General features: G+C 39.9%; 1 protein-coding gene across 2 annotated transcripts in view; it reads left to right on the plus strand.

Annotated features, from left to right (window-relative positions):
- The first annotated feature begins 11034 nt into the window (after positions 1 to 11034).
- Positions 11035 to 23586, plus strand: part of ADGRE1 (adhesion G protein-coupled receptor E1) — a 64910-nt gene continuing 52358 nt past the window's right edge. The window contains exons 1-4 of one of the 2 annotated variants that reach the window (XM_056822574.1): positions 11035 to 11354; positions 15230 to 15277; positions 17323 to 17475; positions 22894 to 23043. In XM_056822574.1, coding sequence (XP_056678552.1) covers positions 11324 to 11354; positions 15230 to 15277; positions 17323 to 17475; positions 22894 to 23043 — 382 coding nt within the window. In that variant the 5' untranslated portion in view covers positions 11035 to 11323. The remainder of the gene's footprint in view (positions 11355 to 15229; positions 15278 to 17322; positions 17476 to 22893; positions 23044 to 23586) is intronic. The other variant, XM_056822575.1, reaches the window with a different exon arrangement.

Consider the following 23586-nt stretch of genomic DNA (forward strand, 5'->3'; position numbering starts at 1 on the left):
TAGACTGACTAGTACTTTGTCTATTTTATTTGTTTTTTTCAAAGTACCAGCTTCTAGTTTATTTATTAAATCAATAGTTCTTTGATTTTCAATTTTATTGATTTATCCTTTGATTTTTAGGATCTCTAATTTAGTCTTCATCTGAGGATTTTTAATTTGTTCACTTTTTAGTTTTTTAATTTGCATGCCCAATTCATTGACTTCTGCCCTTCTTAATTTGTTTATATATGAACTCAAGGATATACATTTCCCCCTGAGTACTGCTTTGGCTGCATCCCATAGGTTTTGAAAGGATGTCTCACCATTGTCATTTTCTTCAATGAAGTTATTAATTGTTTCTACGATTTGTTCTTTAACTAGCGGGTTTTGGAGAATCATATTGTTTAACTTCCAATTAATTTTTGATTTACCTCTCCATGTATCCTTACTAATTATTATTTTCATTGCATTGTGGTCTGAGAAGGTTGCATTTATTATTTCTGTTCTTTTGCACTTGTTTGCAATGTTTTTATGCAATAATACATGGTCAATTTTTGTGAATGTACCATGTGCTGCTGAAAAGAAGGTGTATTCCTTTTTGTCCCTACTTATTTTTCTCCACATGTCTACTAACTCTAATTTTTCTAAGATTTCATTCACTTCTCTCACCTCTTTCTTATTTATTTTTTTGGTTTGATTTATCTAGTTTGGATAGAGGAAGGTTCAGGTCTCCCACTAGTATAGTTTTTCTATCTATTTTATCCTTGAGCTCTTCTAGTTTCTCCTTTAGAAATTTAGATGCTATGCCATTTGGTGCATACATTTTGAGTACAGATATGTCCTCATTGTCTATACTGCTTTTTATCAGGATGTAATTACCTTCCCTATCTCTTTTAACTAGATTTATTTTTACTTTGGCTTTGTCAGATATCATGATTGTGACTCCTGCCTTCTTTTTATCAGTTGATGCCCAATAGATTTGGCTCCATCCTCTTACTTTCACCCTATGTGTATCTACCTTCCTCATGTGTGTTTCTTGCAGACAGCATATGGTAGGCTTTTGGATTCTAATCCACTCTGCTATTTACTTGCATTTTATGGGTGAGTTCATTCCATTCACATTCAGAGTTATGATTACTAGCTATGTATTTCCCAGCATTTTGATTTCTATTCCTGGTCCTGCCTTTTCTTCTTTCACTATTTCCTTGGAAATCATTTTTGAAAGATTACCTAGTCTAAATTTTATAGATAAGGATGCTTAAAGGTCAAGCCACTTGCCCAGAGTCTAACAAGTGGCCCAAAGTAGAAGTCCCACTCAGACCTTCTCATCATTTTCTCACATTGCCTCCTTAAACTCAATTTGAATCAATCACACTCTTTTCCTAGCAACCAATCATTAATAAATAAGTTTATTAAATGCATAATATGTCTCAAGAACTATGATCAGTGCTGGAAATACAAATACAAAAATCAAAAACATTCCTCTTCAAAGAGCTTAAGACCTAGTTGAAGGGGAGTCCATGGAAAGAGACAATTTATGTAGGTATTTACTAATTCTATACAAAACAGGTAGGTGGTGCAGTGGATCAATCTCTGGGCTTAGAATCAGAAAGACTCATCTCTCTGAGTTCAAACACTTACTAGCTGTGTGGCCCTGGGCAAGTCACTTAGCCTTGTTTGCCTCAGTTCCTTATCTGTAAAATAAGTGGGAGATAGAAATGACAAATCACTTTGGTATCTTCCAAGAAAATCATAATGGGGTCATGAAGAGTTAGACCTGACACAACAAAGAACAGGTTACAAAGTGCTTTGGAGGGGTAGATACTAGCATCTGGGTGGGGAGTGAGGGGGAATGGGAGCAGACCAGGAATGTAGCTCTGGAGTTGAGCTTTGAAGGAAACTAGGGATTCAGAGATGTAGTGGTAAAGTGATTGATTACATTCCCACCAGAAGAGACTGTCAATGCAAAGACTCAGAAGCATTGATTATAGAGTAGCCTGTATGAAGAAGAGGAAGAAGGCAAATTTGGCTGAACCATAAAGTGTGGAATGGAATAGTAGTTTTTGGCTAGATTGTGAAATTTTTTAAAATTTTATTTTACTTTTTTTTTTTTTAATATATTTTATTTGATCATTTCCAAGCATTATTCGTTAAAGACATAGATCATTTTCTTTTCCTCCCCCCACCCCCCATAGCCGACGCGTAAGTCCACTGGGCATTAGATGTTTTCTTGATTTGAACCCATTGCTTTGTTGATAGTATTTGCATTAGAGTGTTCATTTAAAGTCTATCCTCTGTCATGTCCCCTCAACCTCTGTATTCAGGCAGTTGCTTTTTCTCGGTGTTTCCACTCCCATAGTTTATCCTTTGCTTATGAATGGTGTTTTTTTTTTCTCCTGGATCCCTGAAAGTTGTTCAGGGACATTACACCGCCCCTAATGGAGAAGTCCATTACGTTCGATTATACCACAGTGTATTAGTCTCTGTGTACAATGTTCTCCTGGTTCTGCTCCTCTCGCTCTGCATCACTTCCTGGAGGTTGTTCCAGTCTCCATGGAACTTCTCCACTTTATTATTCCTTTGAGCATAATAGTATTCCATCACCAACATATACCACAGTTTGTTCAGCCATTCCCCAATTGATGGGCATCCCCTCGTTTTCCAGTTTTGGGCCACCACAAAGAGCGCAGCTATGAATATTTTTGTACAAGTCTTTGTGTCCATTATCTCTTTGGGATACAGACCCAGCAGTGCTATGGCTGGGTCAAAGGGTAGATATTCTTTTGTCACCCTTTGGGCATAGTTCCAAATTGCCCTCCAGAATGGTTGGATCAGTTCACAACTCCACCAGCAATGAATTAATGTCCCTACTTTGCCACATCCCCTCCAGCATTCATTACTTTCCTCTGCTGTTATGTTAGCCAATCTGCTAGGTGTGAGGTGATACCTCAGAGTTGTTTTGATTTGCATCTCTCTGATTATAAGAGATGTAGAACACTTCTTCATGTGCTTGTTAATAGTTTTGATTTCTTTATCTGAGAACTGCCTATCCATTTCCCTTGCCCATTTATCAATTGGAGAATGGCTTGATTTTTTGTACAATTGATTTAGCTCATTATAAATATGAGTAATTAAACCTTTGTCAGAGGTTTCTATGAAGATTTTTTCCCAATTTGTTGTTTCCCTTCTGATTTTAGTTATATTGGTTTTGTTTGTACAAAAGCTTTTTAGTTTGATGTAGTCAAAATTATTTATTTTACATTTTGTGATTCTTTCTATATCTTGCTTGGTTTTAAAGCCTTTCCCCTCCCAAAGGTCTGACATGTATACTATTCTGTGTTTACCCAATTTACTTATGGTTTCCTTCTTTATGTTTAAGTCACTCACCCATTTTGAATTTATCTTGGTGTAGGGTGTGAGGTGTTGATCTATTCCTAGTCTCTCCCACACTGTCTTCCAATTTTCCCAGCAGTTTTTATCGAATAGTGGATTTTTGTCCCAAAAGCTGGGATCTTTGGGTTTATCGTATACTGTCTTGCTGAGGTCGTTTTCCCCCAGTCTATTCCACTGATCTTCCTTTCTGTTTCTTAGCCAGTACCAAATTGTTTTGATGACTGCTGCTTTGTAATATAGTTTGAGGTCTGGGACTGCAAGGCCCCCATCATATGTGTTTTTTTTTCATTATTTCCCTGGATATCCTTGATCTTTTGTTCTTCCAAATGAACTTTGTTATGGTTTTTTCTAAATCAGTGAAGAAGTATTTTGGTAGTTCAATGGGTATGGCACTAAATAGATAAATAAGTTTGGGTAGGATGGTCATTTTTATTATATTGGCTCGTCCTATCCATGAGCAGTTAATGTTTTTCCAATTGTTCAAGTCTAGTTTTAGTTGTGTGGCGAGTGTTTTGTAGTTGTGTTCATATAGTTCCTGTGTTTGTCTTGGGAGATAGATTCCTAGGTATTTTATTTTGTCTAAGGTGATTTTGAATGGGATTTCTCTTTCTAGTTCTTGCTGCTGAGCTGTGTTGGAGATATATAGAAAAGCTGATGATTTATGTGGGTTTATTTTGTATCCTGCAACTTTGCTAAAGTTGTTGATTATTTCAATTAGCTTTTTGGTTGAATCTCTAGGATTCTTTAAGTAGACCATCATGTCATCCGCAAAGAGTGATAACTTGGTCTCCTCCTTGCCTATTCTGATGCCTTCAATTTCTTTATCTTCTCTAATTGCTACTGCTAGTGTTTCTAGTACAATGTCAAATAGTAGAGGTGATAATGGGCATCCTTGTTTCACTCCTGATCTTATTGGGAATGCATCTAGTTTATCCCCATTGCAGATGATATTAGCTGTTGGTTTTAGATATATACTGTTTATTATTTTTAGGAATGACCCTTCTATTCCTATGCTTTCTAGTGTTTTTAATAGGAATGGGTGTTGTATTTTATCAAAGGCTTTTTCTGCATCTATTGAGATAATCATGTGGTTCTTGCTAGTTTGCTTGTTGATGTGGTCAATTATGTGGATGGTTTTCCTAATGTTGAACCAGCCCTGCATCCCTGGTATGAATCCTACTTGATCATGGTGAATGATCCTTCTGATCACTTGCTGGAGTCTTTTTGCTAGTATCCTATTTAAAATTTTTGCATCTATATTCATTAGGGAGATTGGTCTATAGTTTTCTTTCTCTGTTTTTGACCTGCCTGGTTTTGGAATCAGTACCATGTTTGTGTCGTAAAAGGAGTTTGGTAGAACTCCCTCTTTGCTTATTATGTCAAATAGTTTGTATAGTATTGGGGTTAATTGTTCTCTGAATGTTTGATAGAATTCACAGGTGAATCCATCAGGCCCTGGGGATTTTTTCTTAGGAAGTTCTTTGATGGCTTGATGGATTTCAATTTCTGATATGGGATTATTTAAGAATTCTATTTCCTCTTCTGTTAGTCTAGGCAGTTTGTATTTTTGTATATATTCATCCATTTCTCCTAAATTGGTGTATTTATTGCCATATAATTGGGCAAAGTAATTTCTAATGATTGCCTTAATTTCCTCCTCATTGGAGGTGCTGTCCCCCTTTTCATCTTTAATGCTGTGAATTTGCTTCTCTTCCTTCCTTTTTTTAATTAGATTGACCAGTACTTTGTCTATTTTGTTTGTTTTTTCAAAGTACCAGCTTCTTGTCTTATTTATTAAATCAATAGTTCTATCACTTTCGATTTTATTAATTTCTCCCTTAATTTTTAGGATTTCTAATTTGGTTTTCTGCTGGGGGTTTTTAATTTGATCGCTTTCGAGTTTTTTCAATTGCATTTCCAATTGATTGATCTCTGCTCTCCCTTGTTTGTTAATATGAGCTTTCAGGGATATGAATTTGCCTCTGATTACCGCTTTGGCTGCATCCCAAAAGGTTTGAAAGGATGTTTCGCCATTGTCATTTTCCTTGATGAAATTATTAATTGTTTCTATGATTTCTTCTTTAGCTAAACGGTTTTGGAGTATCATGTTGTTTAATTTCCAATTGGTTTTAGATTTGGTTTTCCATGTACCATTACTAATCATTATTTTTATTGCCTTGTGATCTGAGAAGGCTGCATTCATTATTTCTGCTTTTTTGCATTTGTGTGCTATGTTTCTGTGACCTAATGTATGGTCAATTTTTGTGAATGTGCCATGTGGTGCTGAGAAGAAGGTGTATTCCTTTTTATCCCTATTTATTTTTCTCCATATGTCTATTAATTCTAATTTTTCTAAGATTTCATTCACTTCTTTTACCTCTTTCTTATTTATTTTTTGATTTGATTTATCTAAATTTGATAATGGTTGGTTTAAGTCTCCCACTAGTATGGTTTTATTGTCTATTTCTTCCTTCAATTCTCCTAGTTTCTCCATTAGAAATTTGGGTGCTATATTATTTGGTGCATACATGTTGATTAATGATATTTCCTCATTGTCTAGAGTCCCTTTTAACAAAATATAATTACCTTCCCTATCCCTTTTGATCAGGTCTATTTTTGCATTGGCTTTATCAGATATCATGATTACCACTCCTGCCTTCTTTCTATCAGTTGAGGCCCAGAAGGTCTTACTCCATCCTTTAATTCTGACCTTGTGGGTGTCAACCCGCCTCATGTGTGTTTCTTGAAGACAACATATGGTAGGGTTTTGGATTCTAATCCATTCAGCTATTCGTCTACGTTTTATGGGTGAGTTCATCCCATTCACGTTCAAAGTTATGATTGTCATTTGTGGACTCCCTGGCATTTTGATTGCCTTCCCTAATTCTAACCTTTTCTTCTTCGGCTCTACCTTTTAGTCCAGTGATTTACTTTGAATCAGTCCCCCTTGTCCCCTCCCTTGATGTTTCCCTTTTTAGTCCCTCCCTTTTTGTTCCCTCCCCCTCCCCCCTCTCTTTCCCTCCCTTTTTGTTCTCCCTCTCCCCCTCCCCCCCTTGGTTTTCCCTTCTCCTTACCCTTGTTGGGTAAGATAGAATTCAAGATCCCAATGGATCTGGATGTTTTTCCCTCTCAGAGTTGATTTCCCTGAGATTGAGGTTTAAGTAACCCCCCCCCCCTCTCTTCCTCTCCTTCTTATAGGAGTTTTCTTCCCCTCCCCTTCCCCTGTGAATCTTTGTGTGAGAACCATTATTCTATTTGGTCTTTCTTTACCCCCTATTTATACATTACATTTTCCCCACATATTAGTATACATAGGTTGATATAAATGTAGTCCTTATAGAAGAGAGTTTGAGTAAAAGAAGATAACATTTTTCCCCTTTCCTTAATATTTACCTTTTCAGGTATTCCTTGCTCTTTGATTTTCGGTATCAAACTTTCCACAGAGCTCTGGTCTTTTCTTTGCAAAAAGTTGGAAGTCTTCTATTTTGTTGAATGCCCATACTCTCCCTTGGAAGTATATAGTCAGTTTTGCTGGGTAGCTGATTCTTGGTTGGAGACCCAGCTCTCTTGCCTTTCTGAAGATCATGTTCCATGCCTTACGATCATTCAGCGTAGAACTTGCAAGGTCTTGTGTGATCCTGATTGGCATTCCTTTATATCTAAATTGTCTTTTTCTGGCTTCCTGTAGGATTTTTTCTTTTGTTTGATAGCTTTGGAATTTGGCAATTACATTCCTGGGAGTTGTCTTTTGGGGGTTTAGTGTAGAAGGTGTTCTGTGAGCTCTGTCAGTGGATGTATTGCCCCCTTGTTCTAGAATCTCTGGGCAATTTTCTTTGATTATATCTTGTATCACCATGTCCAGTTTGGTGTTTATTTCTGGCTTTTCTGGGAGTCCAATTATTCTTAAATTTTCTCTTCTCCCCCTGTTTTCCAGATCTATCACCTTGTCGGTGAGATATTTTATGTTCTCTTCTAATTTCTTGGTGTTTTGGCTTTGCTTTATTAGTTCTTGCTTTAAAGCCTGGTTTTCTTTTACAGTTTGGTCAAACTGGTTTTGTAGATGCGTGAATTTCTTTTGCATCATTTCCCACTTTTCCTCCCAGAGGGCTTCCATCTTTTTGGTCCTTTCTGATTCAAATTCTTCATGGGTTTGTGGAGAGTTTCTATTTCCTTTGGAAGATTTTGGAGAATTTTCTTGTATATCTTCTTCTATCTGCTCTGTATTTTGTATTTTGGCTCCATAGAATGTGTCCAGAGTCGCCCCTTTCTTCTTATTTTTCTTGGTATTTTGGGGCTTCTGTGGAATTTGTCATCTCTGAATGTGGAGGATTGGCTTTTCTTGTCTTTGTCTGGTGATCAGTGGCTTTAGTCCTGGGCAGATGTTGGTTCTATGAGCGTTCCCTGGGTTAAACTGAATATGCCTCACTGGAACTGGAATGGAAGGGTCGGACCACGAGGCCACACTCTCCCCCTGGCTCGATTTCTGGAAGTTGCCTTCAGAATCCCTGGCCGTGAGGCTGTTTCGTCGGCCTGCGGGGGGATGGGCTGCCGCTTCCCCAAGCTCCGAGAGCACAGACTTTCACTGAGACTTGGATAGCAGGATCCAGCCCATGAGGCTGTCTTGCCCGCCCTGAGGGTTGCTGTTGTTTTGACCAGCTCTCTGCAGCGGAGGCCCCAGGCAGTAACTTTCACCCGGACCTACCGGCTCTCTGCAGCGGAAGCCCCAGGCAGTAACTTTCACCCGGACTGGGACTTGGGTAGAAGACCCTGAGGGTTGTTGTTCCTCAGACCCTGCTCTCTGAGCCCGGCGCGGCTGCCGCTTCCGGGAGCCTTAGACTCTGCGCTCCTACCCCTGAGGTCCGAGGGATCTCGGGTTCTGGCTTTTAAGGGGAGCCGTACCTTTTGAACCGGGTCCAGGTCCAGGAGGAGGGTTCCCAGGGTCTGTGCTGTTGATCGTTTTGAATTTCGGCGCCTTAGGAGCTTCTAGTTTGAGATCGGTCGGGAAGGGTTTTCCGGAGATCTGAACTTCAGCTTTCTCTAAGCCGCCATCTTAACCGGAAGTCTCTATTTTACTTTTAAATGGACAAGTATTTATTTTCTCCTTTAACTCCTTCTGTCATTTAAAAGAAAGAAAGGAAGGAAGGAAGAAAGAAAAAGAAAGAAAGAAAGAAAGTACAACAACCTCAACAAATGTTTCTATGATTATCATCAGTCCCTCTGTAATCAGGGTTGGTCATTGCATTGATCAGAGATCTTTGATCAGAGTTATTTAATTTTATAATGTAGGTCTTATTGCAGAGATCATTCTGCTACTTCTGTTCATTTCACTTTGTGTCGTTTCATTTAGCCATTTAGTTCCAAAATCTTCTCTCATCATTTCTTAGTGATATTATGAAAGGTTTTAAACACCAAGGAGTGGAGTTTGTATTTGATCCTGGAGGTATTAGGGAACCAGGGGAATTTATTGAGTTGGGATGGTTAGATTTACACTTGACTTACTATAGTTTCAAAATTCTCTTAAACATGTTGTTTCTTCCCTTTCTAGTCTCAAGATCATTTTCCTTGAGAAAGAATATAGAAGCAAAAAAGAGTTGAGCAACTGTTATATCTCTGTTGTCTATAAACATTATGTCAGCATCCTCAAGCAGGGAGCCTATCCTTTTTTGTGTTCCTCTTCTGGTCTCCAAAAATAGCTCAGATCTTCTGGTCCTTAGTACTTTGTCAAGTTTCAGTTCATCCTAAGCTTTGACCTTACAGAATAATGGCATTCTTTTGTGTTCCTCATCCCTCTTTCCATTTGTTGTATTTTTTCCTTTCAAAATCTGAGCACAGAGCATCCTGTGTAGAGATACCTGTGTTTTTAGATACCTCTCCCTTTTCTTCCTCATTGGAATCATATAAAATTGTATTATGCAGGGAAGGAATAGATGGCGGCCTGGATTTTCAAGTCTCCTATCCCTTGGATATTATTACTTTCTTGGGCACATAGGTGAATGGTTAATAGACAGAGTGCTGAGCTTGAAGTCAGGATGTCATTCTCTGAGTTCAAATTTGGTCTTAGATATGTATTAGTTGTTTGGTCTTGGGCAAGTCCTTGTTAACCTTCTTAACCTTGGTTCCTCATTTGGAAAAATGGGCTGGAGAAGGAAATGGCAAACACTCCAGTAGCTTTGCCAAGAAAACCTCAAATGGGGCCACAAAGAGTCTGACACAATAAAACAACAACAACAATCTCTATTGATTCATATTTTTTATCCTAAGCTTCCTTTTGAGTATTTTCTTTTTGCCACTAAGCTTCTTGAGGATAAGGATTGTCTTTCTTTTTCTTATTTGTTTCTCCAGCTCAGCACATACTAGACACTTAATAAATGTTTACTGAATTGAATTGGTAAAAGCTCTTCTCCTGGGATCATCTTATCTTTTGATTTTTCAAATTGTTAGTGTATTTTGTTTTTCCTTCACCTACATTGTCCAATCTATCCTTTCCTCTCTTTCCAGAGAGACATTCCTTATAATTAAGTATAAAAAAGAAGTCTCCCTCCCACCTACTTTGTCAAAATTAATTAAAAATGACATCAACCAAGTCTGATATTATATAAAGAGTTTAATCATGTTTCTCTTTCTCTGGATCCTAGAACTCAGGTACAGGTCATACTCTTCAGCCTGGTGTTCAAGGTCCTTTTGAAAGGATCCCAGGGCATATATTTCCATGGCCACTTGGTCAGGGCAGCTCTTGGTACATAAGCAAGTACAGGGGTCATGGGGGGGGGTCAGTGATCACATTCTGGCTGCCTATGACCCATGTTATTAACACAAAAGCCTTTGGACCTTCTTCATACAATTAGATGTCTTTTGACTCTAGGATAAAAATCAGAATCTTTTAGTCTGACATTCAAGGTCCTTCCCAGGCTACCTCTTCAGCCTTATTTCATTCTATAGACAGCTAGGTGATAGAGAGGATAGAGTTGGAACAGAATTCAAATATTGCCTTAAGACATGAGCAATGTGACCCTGGTTAAGTCATTTGACCTCTCTAAGCCTCAGTTTCCCCATCTTCAAAAAGAAGATCATAATAGCACTTATTTATCGTGAGTAACAAATTAGATAGTATATCTAAAGTGCTTTGAGAACTTTAAAGTGCCTTATAATTGCTAGTTTATTTTAAAAAATTATTATTATTATTTCCCTTTAATGGATTCTACTTTCCATTCAGATTGGACTTTGAACAGTTTTCCCATGTCCTCCCACACTATTCTGACTTTATGTGTTCGGGCAGTCAATAAACAATCATTTAGGGCCAACTATAAACCAAGAACTGTGTACCTCACTGGTGATCCTTTTTAGATTTTGAGTGCCCAGAGGGCAAATTCAAGCTGTCTGTGAGCCCCCCTGATTTCCGGAGAGAGTTAAGGAAGAAAGTGCTTGCTTTGTGGGGCTAGACAGAGGAATGGGGCATGCAAAAAATGTCCTCCTGCACTGGGAAGAAGGAGAACACAGCAGCTCCCAGAGTGCCGGCTCTGCACGAGTGCCACGTCTTCGCCAAGGATTCCTAGTTACAGAGCTAGGACAAGACCTCATGCTCTTTTCATTTCCTGGGAGTGGGGGTGGTATATCAAATGCTAACCTGCCGAGTTCCCTCAGAGATCGACACTCTCCTACCTAGAGCCTACTGCCTTAGAGCAAAGATCTTAGTTGTCTTAGCAGTCACATTTTGGGCGTGAAGTCATTTTTCAAGGGGAAAAATTAGGGACTTGACTCTATATGCCTGTTTTGCAATAGAAAACTTTTAGAAAAGAACACTCAGCAAAACAAGAATCTTTTGCTTCTAGGCCCTTCTCTCACGTCAGGAGTTGGGTAACCCCTTTCCTGCCCTCTCAGTTATCACTCAAAAGCAGGCCAGAGAAGGAAAGAGAGGTTCCTCTTTAAAGACTGGGACGGATGCACCAGCACCATGCAATGCAGTGGAATTGCCCTTCTCCTGGGTGAGTGTGAGGCCAGCTTGCTGTTTTGGTTCTGGTAGTCATAGGAGCAGGGAATGAGCTGATCATTCACTAACTGACCTGGAGCAAATCTCTTTCCTTTCCCTGGGTCTGGGTTTCCTCAGCCTTGATAAACAGAACATCATAGCATTATACCTTTCGAGCCGGAAGGGGATATCTAACAATCCCTTCATTTTATAGAGGAATAAACTGAGATACAGTGCCAACTTCTCTACATCCTCCTTTGATCCCATCCCCTCCTGTCTACCCCAGATTATTCTCTATCCCCTTCCTCTGTTTTGAATCTTCATTCTCTCCTTCTTTTCCCTGTTTCCTACAAATATACCCAAGTCTCTTCCATCCTTAAAAACTCTTCACTAAATCTAATCACTTCTATTAACCAGCATCCTATTTTCTCCTCCTCTTCTCCCCAAACTCTTAAAAAAAACCCAAAACTATCTTAGGAACAGCTAGGTGACTTAGAAGATAGAGAAGCAGTCCTGGAGACAAGAGGTCCTGGTTTCAAATATGACCTCTTTTAAACCCTTTTTTAAACCCCCTTAAAAAAAACCACACACACATTTTATAGCTATGTGACTCTGGACAAGTCATTTAACCTCCATTACCCAGCCCTTACTGCTCTTTTGCCTTGGAACCAATAATTAGGATACTTTGTATCAATTCTAAGATAGAAAGTAAGGGTTAAAAAAAAAGGAATATATATTGGTGCCTCAATTTCTTCTCTTTTTTAAAACTCCTTATAATTTGTCTTCTGATCTCATCATTCAGCTAATTCAGTCTTCCTGCTCCAAGTCTGACTGTATTTGATTTCATCCTCTAAACAGCTTCCAAAGAGAGCTTCTCTGAGTTACCCTCCCTGCTTAAACTCCAGTGGCTCCCTATTACCCAAAATATAAAAAAACAAACCCCTCCACTTGCCAATTAATTCCCTTCGTCACCTGGCCCTTTCTTACCTTTCCAGTCTTTTTAAGCCTTACCCCCCTCCTTGCCCTCTGCAATCCAGCCATACCAACAGATATCTTACACCCATCTCCTGTCTGGGTAGCTTTGCCTTGTCCTATACATCAGTCCTGGAATATACTCCCTCTTCTCTGCCACCTCTTGGTTTTCAAGATTCAGTTCAAGGTTGCCTTCTATACAAAAGTTTTCCTGATTCTCGTTTCTAGAGGCTTCTCTTCCCAAGCTACACTGTCTGCATTTGGTATATACTCTGTATGTACTTCTGTAATTAATATGTTGCTGCTTTTTCACCCAGAAGCTCCTTACTTATAATGCCAAAAGAGAAATATGTTTTTTTGGACATGGCTAATCTGTTTTGTCAGACAATGTAGCTATATGTTGAGGGATTTTTTAGAAGGTTTTTTCATTCATTTGCTTGAAAGGGAGGGAGTAGTTAGAAGAATAGATGATTAAAAAATACTCGTTACTTGAAAATAAACCAATATATTAATAATAAATAAAAAGGAATACTAAATAAATCAATAAATAAACTATTTTAAAAAGTATGTGAGTTTCTTGAATTCAGGGACTTTTTCATTTTTGTCTTCATGTCTCCAGCACTTAACAACTGCCTCATGCATAGTAAGCCTTTGATAAATGCTTGCTGATTCATTAGTTACGAGACTAGTCCACGGTCACACAGCTAGTGAGTGTCAGAGGCAGTATTTGAATCCAGGTCTTCTGGTGTGCCTGAGTCAGAACTCTTTCTACTTCATCATGCCAACTCCCTGCAAGCCAGAAATGAATTGGAGTAGAAAATTTGAATCGGAAGGACTCTTGAAAAGCATCTAGTTCAACCCATTTTTTAGCTGGATCCCTTAGTAAGTGGCTATCTAGTCTCTCTCTGTCTGAAGTTATTCGATTGCTGGAGCCTCTTGTCTATTTTACTTTTGACTAACTCTAATGGTTAGGCATTTGAAATCTATAGTCTGTAACTTCCTCCATTGCTGCTAATTAATTCCAAAGTGGGGCAGATGATCTCTAAGGCCCCTGTTAGCTCTGGTATTTTGTGATTCTGATGTGAGGTCAAAGGATGATAGTACATTTAGAAGGTGATGGTAGGATGGTAGAGAACTTCAGAGCAAGAGATGGCCCTGATTTGGGGGCAGAAAATCAGAATACTCAACTGGTGGGGTGCTGACTCCCTGTATAAACTTGTGTAAGGTCACATATTTGGGGAGTCATTGAACCCCAGGTTTTTAGAGCTAGGAAAGAACATCTGGCCAAATCCCTCTCCAAAGGGGAAACTGAGGCCCTGAGAAGGATAGGGATTTCCCCAAGGTCATCAGTCTAGTAAGAGGCAGAGGCAGGATTTAATCTTGGGTCTTCTGACTTGCAGTCCAATGCTATGTCTTCCACTTAATGCCTATACTTTCAGGGAAGAGTTTTTTCACTCCCCTCAGGGATTGGGGCAGGCTGAATCATGAGGTTTGGTTGGAGTTAGACACATTTTTTGATTTAGTGCAAATGTATAAAATCTAGACGAGGATGGACTTAGAGATCATTGAATCAAACCTCCTGATTTTGTTGATTAGAAGATGGAGTCCGTGGTCAATGCCTAAGGTCATAAGCTAGTTTGTTGTTCAGTTGTTTCAATAGTGTTCAACTCTTTGTGACCCCATTGGGGTTTTCTTGGCAAAGACACTAAAGTGGTTTTTGCCATGTCCTCCCCCTGCTCCTCCTCCTCCTCCTTCTCTTTTGTATCATTCCATACAAGGATTGGCTGAAAGGATTAGGGGTGTTTAGCCTGGAGAAGAGAAGGGTCAGGGAGGCAGGTATTTGAAAATCTTTCCTGTGAATGAAGGGTTAGACTTGTTCTTCATGGCCCCAAAGAGTAGAAAGAGGTACAGTTTGGAGAAGTTACAAGAAGTAGATTTAGGCTTAGTTAAAGAAAGAAAAGGTAATCTTTGGCTTAGTTTTACCACTCCAGAATTCATCATAAGGTATTTTTATAGTCATTTGGAGTTGGCTTTGGGGGAGCTCAAAGCACTCTTTCCTTACTCCACCATCTTGAATCTTGGAAGCAGAAGTGTGAAAAGCTAATGACTTAACAACTGGAGCTCTCTGAGAGTATAATGGGCTGCCTCCAGAACTAGTGCATTCCCCCTCACCAGAGGACTTCAAGCAACAAGTGCTGACCTTTCTATAGATAACAATAATGTTCAGTTCTGGGTTGGACTAGATCACCTTTGAGTTCTCTTCTAGCTCTGATGTTATATGAATCTATGGCTTTACTGAGAGCCTCCAATGCCATAGACTTTGATTTTCAATGTTGGAAGGGGCCCGTTTTCTTTTTTGGTTGTGTATTTCTCTCTTTAAAAATATTTTTGAGGGACATTTTTGTGCAGTATAAATTGTTAGATTAGAAATCATGAAGACTTGAGTCATAATTCTCCAGGGCTTAACACAGTGTCTGGCACAGAGTAGGTACTTAATAATTGCTTATTTATTGACTTTGCTTCAGGCATTTGCTAGTTGTGTGACCTTAGGTAAGTCACTTACTGCTTTTCAGCTTCACTTTCCTTATCTGTAAAATGAAGATAATAAAAGCCTCCATCTCATGTAGCTATTTTAAGGATCAAATGAAATAGCTCTTTGGAAACCTGAAAGTTAGGGCACTTGATCTCTAAAAGGTTTGCTGTCACTGCCCTAGACGTACCCACACTCCTGGGAAAGTAGAGGGTTCCTCAGCCCTTGAGCTCTCACATAGCTGTATATAGAACTGTTCTACTCTGGTTTCTGTTGGGATGGTATATAGCATAGTCTCTGGGTTACAGAAGGCACTTACATACTAATATATGCTAATGATGATGATTTGATGGCTATCAAAGGATGACTTTTCTGTCTTCTTCTCCCAGGACTGGTCTGGTTCACTTCCAAGATAAGGACACAAGTGTTACATAAAGGTAAGCTATTGTCTTCAACTCAGATGGTGGAATAAGCAGGGCTGGCCAGTACAGAGAAAATCAGTAATCCTTAGGAAGTTCATTATAGTGAATGTTTTCCCGGGACCTTGCTAGAGAGATATCCTCTTACTCTTCTATTCAGTGAAGTGAGACACTTTGGAGTTATACACAATGTGGAGCAATATGGAAGGACAGTGGTTTCATGGCATTTCAGTCTCAGAGATGGAATATATCTAGTCTGGTCTATACTGGAGTAAGAATCTCTTCTGTGATATCTCTGGCAAATATCTATCCAACCTCTGCTTTAAGAATTCCAGTGATGGAGAACTCTCTAACTCCTATAATTATTCCTTTCTCTTTGGGGTAGTGCTTGTTGTACCAAGTATTTCTTTACATGGAGTCTGAAATTGACTTTTTTTGCCCCTAACTCGCGTTATTCTTAATTTTTCTCTTTGGGATGAGCAGAAAAAGGCCAGTTCCCCTTATATACACAACCCTTCTCTTCTTAGACAGCTATTTTGTTGCCTTCCAAGTCTTTTCTTTCCTAATTCTAACAGCTAATTCTTAGATAGCCTGAGCATCAGTCCCCTCACCATTCTATTTTAGAAGTAGTCTTGTTCAATGAAAGAATTCCAGGAAATGGAAATGGGAGAAATATTTCTTTGAGAGATCAAAAAAAGCAAATCAGACTTTTATCACACTGTTTGACTCACATTTCCACTCCAAAATAGAACTCCAGAGAAAAATCTCTAAAAGAAAGTTTGGGTATGATTCATGACTAGAGATTTTACAAAAGGGATAAATGGAAGCCCTTCTAGAAAAATTACTCAATGAGCAGAGTGGAAGATAATGGACAAAGGACAGTTATTTTTTTCTCCATCTTAAAAGAGATGCTTAAAATATGAAAGACTCATAAGCACACATTGACAATTACTTAACAGGAAATAATAATTCCTTTTGTACTCCATTAAGAGCAGAGAGAGTCTCTCAAGAGATTTTTAGGACTGCTGAACAAATATTTCACATCTACCTTGAACCTTCAGTGTTTAAGCAGCAACTCAAGGAATATATCTTCTTGCCAGTCAGACATGCATGATGCACCCCTCTGGCAAGGCTCATCTTCTCTTCTGAGAAGGGTTTAGTTGTAGGGAATATTTCCTGCTGGGCAACCAGAATTCAATTAAATGTCTCTGGACTTCTTGAGCTCAGTATGCAACCACTACTGGAAACGTCTATCTCTCAGGTTCAGTATCTAACCACTTGTGTTCATGGAAAGAAAAATCGAGCAGAAAAGGCAACTAGGGTGTTGAGATATAGTCTTAGACCAATAGGGCAAGCACGTGAACTCATTGCCAAGGGCACATAGCTGCCGTAACTTCTGTTCAGAAGAGAGGAGATGGTCAATTGTCTCACCAATCCACTCATTTGGAAGTGGAGAAGAGAATGGGAACATAACTTGTTTCTTTATTTAAAGCCCATGGAGTGGACAATTCTTCTGGCTCAATAGACAATCACCTTCCAAACCGCTCACAGGAATGGGGATAATATGGAACCAACCCGGGTCTGCTGGTCCTATATGCTCTTTAAAGAGGGGCCAGAGCACACAAGCCACCAGAAGTTACCCAAATGCTTTATCAGCCCCTGGGCGGCGTGCTGTTTCAATCTAGACATCTCTTCAAAGGCAGAGTCTGAAAGGGTTTCAGGTTGAACTAGATTGTCACTGAGGTCCTTTCTAAGTTTGAAATTCTGTGATTATATGAAGTTTATGCAAGGAAATTTGAAGAGCGAGAACACTGACAAGTGGGGGTCTCAGTGACTTCACATAGAATATGAACTCTGAGACGGACCTTAGAGGAAACAAACAGACATGAGGAGGGAATGAATATATTATAAGCATGAGACTTGCAACATGTGACATTATTATTATTATATGTGACCTATGTTATTATACAAGGGCTATCACCCCACTTCAATTTGGATAGCTACATGTAACCTATTTGTGCCTCAGTAGCTGAAGGTTTCTTCTCATCTAGATGATTTTTCAGGTTCCTCATCTGGTGAATGCCAGAATCCTGCGACCTGCCCTGCTAATTCAAGATGCACAGATACAGGAAATGATTACTACTGTACCTGTGAGATTGGATTTGAACTGGCTTCTAAAGAGCGCATCTTCACTGACCCAAATGAGGAATGTAAAGGTGAAAGACAGTGGAACTGTGTGTGTGTGTGTGTGTGTGTGTGTGTGTGTGTGTGTGTGTGTGTGCTACATCATGGCTCAGTGGATTGAGAGCCAGACCTAGAGATGGAAGGTCCTGGGTTCAAATGTGACCTTCACTTCCTAGCTGTGTGGCCCTAAGCAAGCTACTTGATCCTTATTACTCTTTTGCCTTGGAATCAATACATAGTATTGATCCTAAGATAAGGTGAGAGAGAGAGAGAGAGAGAAAGAGAGAGAGAGGGAGAGAGAGATGGGGGAGAGAGAGAGGGAGAGGAAGAGACAGGGGGAGAGAGAGAGAGAGAGAGAGAGAGAGAGAGACAGAGAGAGAGAGAGAGAGACAGAGAGACAGAGAGACAGAGAGAGAGAGAGACAGAGAGAGAGAGAGAGACAGAGAGAGAGAGAGAGAGCAGAGAAAGAGAGAGAGAGGGAGAGGGGGAGAGGGAGAGAGAGAGGAGAGAAAGAGAGAGAGGGAGAGGGGGAGAGGGAGAGAGAGGAGAGAAAGAGAGAGGGAGAGGGGCAGAGGGAGAGAGAGAGGAGAGAAAGAGAGAGAGAGGGAGAGGGGGAGAGGGAGAGAGAAAGAGAGAGAGAGGAGAGAAGAGAGGAGAGAGGAGAGAGAGAGGGAGGGAGAGAGAGAGGAGAGAAAGAGAGAGGGAGAGGGGGAGAGGGAGAGAGAAAGAGGGAGAGGGGGAGAGAGATGGGGGGAGAGAGAGGGAGAGGAAGAGAGAGGGAGAGGAAGAGAGAGGGAGAGAGAGAGAGGAGAGAAAGAGAGAGAGAGGGAGAGGGGGAGAGGGAGAGAGAAAGAGAGAGGAGAGAAGAGAGGAGAGAGAGAGAGAGAGAGAGAGAGAGAGAGAGAGAGAGAGAGAGAGAGAGAGAGAGAGAGAGAGAGAGAGAGAGAGGGAGGGAGGGAGGGAGAGAGAAAGAGGAAGGGAGAGAGAGAGAAGAAGGGAGGGAGGGAGGAAGGGAGGGGTGTGGAGTAGAGTGTGGGAGAGATGATTGCTGGCTCCTGGATAATCTAATCCAGACTTAGCATGTGGAGAAACTAGCAGACTGAGACTTCATTGGCAGAAGCCTGGCTCTGAGAGAGAGAAATGAGGGACTATAGGTGACACTGGATTAACTGGGGTGAAGTCAAGTAGACAGGAGTTCATTAAACATCTACTATGTGCCAGGAATAATGTTAAGTGCTGAGGATGCACAGAAGAGAAAAATCACAATCTCTGCCCTCAGGGAGCTCATGGTCTAATGGGAGAGACAACATGGAAAGAACTAGGTCTGTAGTGAGTAGATGGAAGTCAGTCTCAGAGGGTGGCGACTTGTGGGGACTGGAGAGATGGGGAGGAGTCTGGCAGAAGGTAAGATGTGAGCTGAGTCTTGAAAGAAGACGTCTGGGAGAGATGGAGAGAGGACATTCCAGGCATTGAGGACAGCCAGTGAAAAGCCAGAGAACTGGGAGAAGGAGTGTCTTGTGCTAGGAGACCAATGTCAGAGAACGGATCCTGGAATGCATGGAAGGGAGAATAAAGAATAAGAAGACTAGAAAGGTAGGAAGGGTCCAGGTTATAAAGGGCTTTAAACGCCAGACAAAGGGGATCTTATTAACCCCCAAACACTCAGGCACGAGGGCACCTCTGGTTGGTTTAGGAGCTGTTGCTGTCTCTGGAAGAGTGACTAAGAAGCCATAGAGGCATGATTGGAGTTTTAAAGGCCTTGAATGACTCTCTTAGGGAAGAATAATTTGAATTGTTCTGATTGGTCTTAGAAAGAAGACTAGAAAAAATGAGTGGCAGGCAGGCCGAGGGAGAGGTGCAGGGAGACAAATTTCAGCCCAGTAGAAGGAGGAACTTCCTTAGATTCAGAGCTAATCAGTGGTGAAACAGGCTCTGGAGTTCTCCATCGGTTTGAGGTCTTTCAGGAGATCCTGATCACCACTGATTAGGGATGCTGTGGAAGGAAGTTCTTCTCTGGTCTAGTGAGGTTGAATTAGGTGGCCTCTGAGGTCCCTTCCAACTCAGAGATCCTGAGCTTCTGCATTTCCTTCTTCACACCTCAGAGGACAACTGCCAATGCTAACTTTTCTGTGAATGCTTTGGTTTCCATTTCAGTAATTAGTCCAGGGTAGCTCTTTTGACCAAATTTACTTTCTGCCCTGGTGTGGTTAGATCCACCCAAAGTTTCCATCTTTCAGGTCCCAATTCCAATTGCACTAGCATCCTAGAGTGCTAAAACACCACCTGTAGTGCCAGCTTCCCCTTCAGGAACTCTGACTGTGAAAGTACAGGAAAAACTCAGACCTTGAATAATGTTGGAATTTTCTTAGATTTCTTTATTTATTCAGCAACTTGGTAGTATAATGGTTAGAGCAGGGGATTTGGAGTCAGGAAGACCTGAATTCAAATTCTACTTCCGACATATTGTATGACTATGAGCAACAACCTCTTTCAATCTCAGTTTTTCATCTGTAATATGGGAATAATAATAATATCTACCACACAAGGTTGATAGTAAGGACAAAAAAAAAGATAATGTATGTTCCGTGCTTTGCAACCTTCAAAATGCTCTTTAAATATAAACTACAGAATTCCTTCCACATCACAGTTTTGATATATTGTGGGTCAGCATAAGAAATTAAGTGGGAATCTTGGGGGAGTTTTGTGAAAGACACAGATGATATTTTAAGGCCAGCAGATGACAAAGAAAAAGTTTAGAAACTCAGAAAAGTATAAAATATATTGTAGTATTCTATGATATCTACATATTTTATCTTTAATACCATAAATATACACAATTTCTTTCTTTTTTTTTAAGCCTTTACCTTCTGTCTTAGAATTAATACTGTGTTTTGGCTCCAAAGTAGAAGAGCAGTAAGGGCTCAGCAATGGGGAGTAAGTGACTTGCCCAGGGTCACACAGCTAGGAAGTGTCTGAGGTCATATCTGAACCTAGGACCTCCCATCTCTAGGCCTGGCTCTCCATCCATTGAGCTACCCAGCTGCTGCTACAATTTCTATTTTAAAGTTAAAATAAGTAAAAAGTTATAGTTTGTGAAAAGAATGTGTGAAAGTCAGTGGACCATATGCAAAGGCCAGAAATATAGACATATCTTAAAAGGTTTAGTAACTTGTAAATGCATAAAATATATGTATTCTTATTTAGAATATTATTTCTACAGTATGTATTTACTGTCTAATAACAAAAATGAAGAACTACACAATTTTTTCTCTTAAAATTAAATTTGTAGTAAAAAAACTGCAGTTCTCTATGCTGGTTTGGGGCTTTCAAGTGCATAAACAATGTCTCACATGAGATCTCGAGGTGATCTTTGGATCTTAAGTTCTTCATTTCTTCCATCATTTAAATATTGACCTACATAGAGCCTATGACTAAATACTTAATCCAAATTTTCCAATAAGCTACTGCTTACACTCCGTAAAAATAAAAGGAAAATTCAGACATCTCTGGTTCAAGAGAGAGAGAAAACGTTTTACGTGGATTTTCTAGATTATGCCTGTAACTCTCACAGTTTGGAAGGTCCCCCTGTCTTATTCCTCTCATCTTTGGGCATCATTTCTGTTTTGGGGAGGTTTGAAAGGTTTGGGAGATCAGAGCAAATGTCTAGACCACCATATTGTTTTTCATGTGACTCAGAAGTCTACTATTATTCTCTGACTATGATCCAAACGCTTATTTCCTACGTATCTACTATGTGGCCAGTCCTGTGGGGATTTGGAAGAATATGCAGACAGGTGGGAAATAGAATTTATCTACTCAGATGGATTTCAGTCTGGTGGGAGATATGGTGACATCTAATTCAACACAATTGTGAGGATATATTGAGAATTGTGCTGGGCAGCTAGATGGTGCAATAGATAGAGTGCCAGCCTTGGAGTCAGGAAGACTCCTCTTCCTAAGTTCAAATCAGACTTCAGATACTTACTAGCTGTGTGACCCTGGGCAAGTCACTTAACCCTGTTTGCCTCAGTTTCTTCATCTGTAAATGAGTTGGAAAAGGAAATGGCAAACCACTGCAGTACCTTTGTCAAGAAAAGCCTAAATGAGATCACAAAGAATGGGATCCAACAGAAAACCACTGAATGGTATGAAAATAAGAATTGTGAGCATTTGTAGTTTAAGGTTTGTACAGCATTCTGCCAAAATTCTCATTTGAGCCTGACAACAACCCTGGGAGGTAGGTGCTACTATTAACCCCATTTTATAGTTGAGGAAACCAAGGCTGAGAGCTTAAATGAGTTGTTCAGGGTCCCATGGTAGCTGTCTGAAGTGGGATTCAAACTCATGTCTTTGTGACTCCCAAGTGCTACATTTTATTTTCTGTTTTACCTAGCCACCTATGGTATTAATACAAATATTTTGGTGTTGGGGCAGAATGAGGTGGCGTCAAGAGCTCTGGATTTGGAGTCAGAGGATCTGGGATGGAATCCTAACAACCTTACTTATAATCTGTGTTGACCTCACACAAGACTCTTAACCTCTGAGCCTCAGTTTCCTTATTTGTATGTAACAGGTATCCTAATGTTTCTTACCTGTGATAGGAGAGCTCCAAGCCTTAGAGTCTAAGGCTTTAATAAGCCAATGTTCCCTTAATGTGGGGAGTTCTGGTAGACGACCCTGTTTGCCTCAGTTTCTTCATCTGTAAATGAGACAGAAAAGGAAATGGCAAACTACAGATGAGGCATTTTGTGGATCAGATGGGCACATTCAGACTTTCTCCCTGTGTTTACTTGTCCCAACCACTGATATAGCTCTCTTCTCCTTCTAAGCAATTAACACTCACTCAGACCTCAAATTCATGGCTAAATAGACAGTTTAATTAAATTTGACCATATCCCCCTCCCTATTGAATAAACTCCGGTGGTTCTCGATGAGCTCCAGGTTCAAATATAAAACCCCCTGTATGGCTTTCAAAACCCTTCATAACCTCTTTCCACTTTCTAGTTTTCTTACTCCTTATGCCCCTTTATTGAATATTCTTCAATTTACTGACCTTCCTGCTTTTCCCAGCAGAAGATACTCCCTCTCTAAGCTAAGGTGGTCCTGGAATGCTCTCCCTCCTCATCTCTGTCCCTTGGCTCTTCTGGCTTCCTTCAAGTCTCAGATAAAATCTCATCTTCTACAGGAAGCCTTCCCCATTCCTCCTTAGTTCTAGCAACTTTCTTCTTTGAATGATTTTGTATTTATGCTGTATGTAGTTGGTATGACATGGTTATTTGCATGTAGACTCCCTGCTTAGCAACTTGAGGGAAGAGAGTATCTTTTGTCTTTTTGTATCCTCAGTATTTAGCACAGTAGCAATCTAGTAAATGTGTAGTGACTGACTGACTGTGGGATATGCACTCAAATCTCAGCTATGATCCTACATAATCTTCCTCTCTATATTCCAGATATAGATGAATGTACAGATTCCACAATCTGCCCTCCATATTCCTTCTGTATTAACACCCCAGGACATTTCACATGCTCCTGCAAAAAAGGCTTTGCATTGAGGAATAGGACAGCTCCGGGGAAGGGTAGCCACAGGATGGTGTGCCAAGGTGAGCAGGACTGGAGGGGATTCTATAAAATGTCAAATGCATTTTAATAAAATAAGGCATGGAAATAAAAGTACTTGAACCTGGCTCTATTTACATGCTTGGTTAGCTCTCTCATTCCAGTTTGCTATGTGGATCACATACATTTCAATGCTTTTATATCCCATGTGACTCTTTTTGATGCCATCCTATGAATTCTCCACAGAGGTGTCACTCAGTACACTAGAGAATTCCTCCAGGATATATTTTTAAGTTTTTTTATTTTTCAGACACCTATGAAATACTTGAACTGTCCATCCTTTATCCCTCTTTCTTGCTCACCTCTTTATACCTACAATGCATCATCTTTCCATTGCCCTCTGGATAACTTAAAACTCAAATTCCTCTGAGATTGGGATGTCCCATGCTTGGAAGTAAGAAAGCTATGGATCTGGAGTCATAGATCTTCTTTTGTTGTTGTTGTTTTTTAATTTTTCAGATTTAATCAAAATTAAAAAAAAAAAGATTGAATCTCCCTATCTCACCTAGGTTATAAGTTCAGGGGCA

The sequence above is a fragment of the Monodelphis domestica genome, chromosome 3 (genome assembly GCF_027887165.1).
Source record: "Monodelphis domestica isolate mMonDom1 chromosome 3, mMonDom1.pri, whole genome shotgun sequence".
NCBI classification, from domain to species: domain Eukaryota; kingdom Metazoa; phylum Chordata; class Mammalia; order Didelphimorphia; family Didelphidae; genus Monodelphis; species Monodelphis domestica.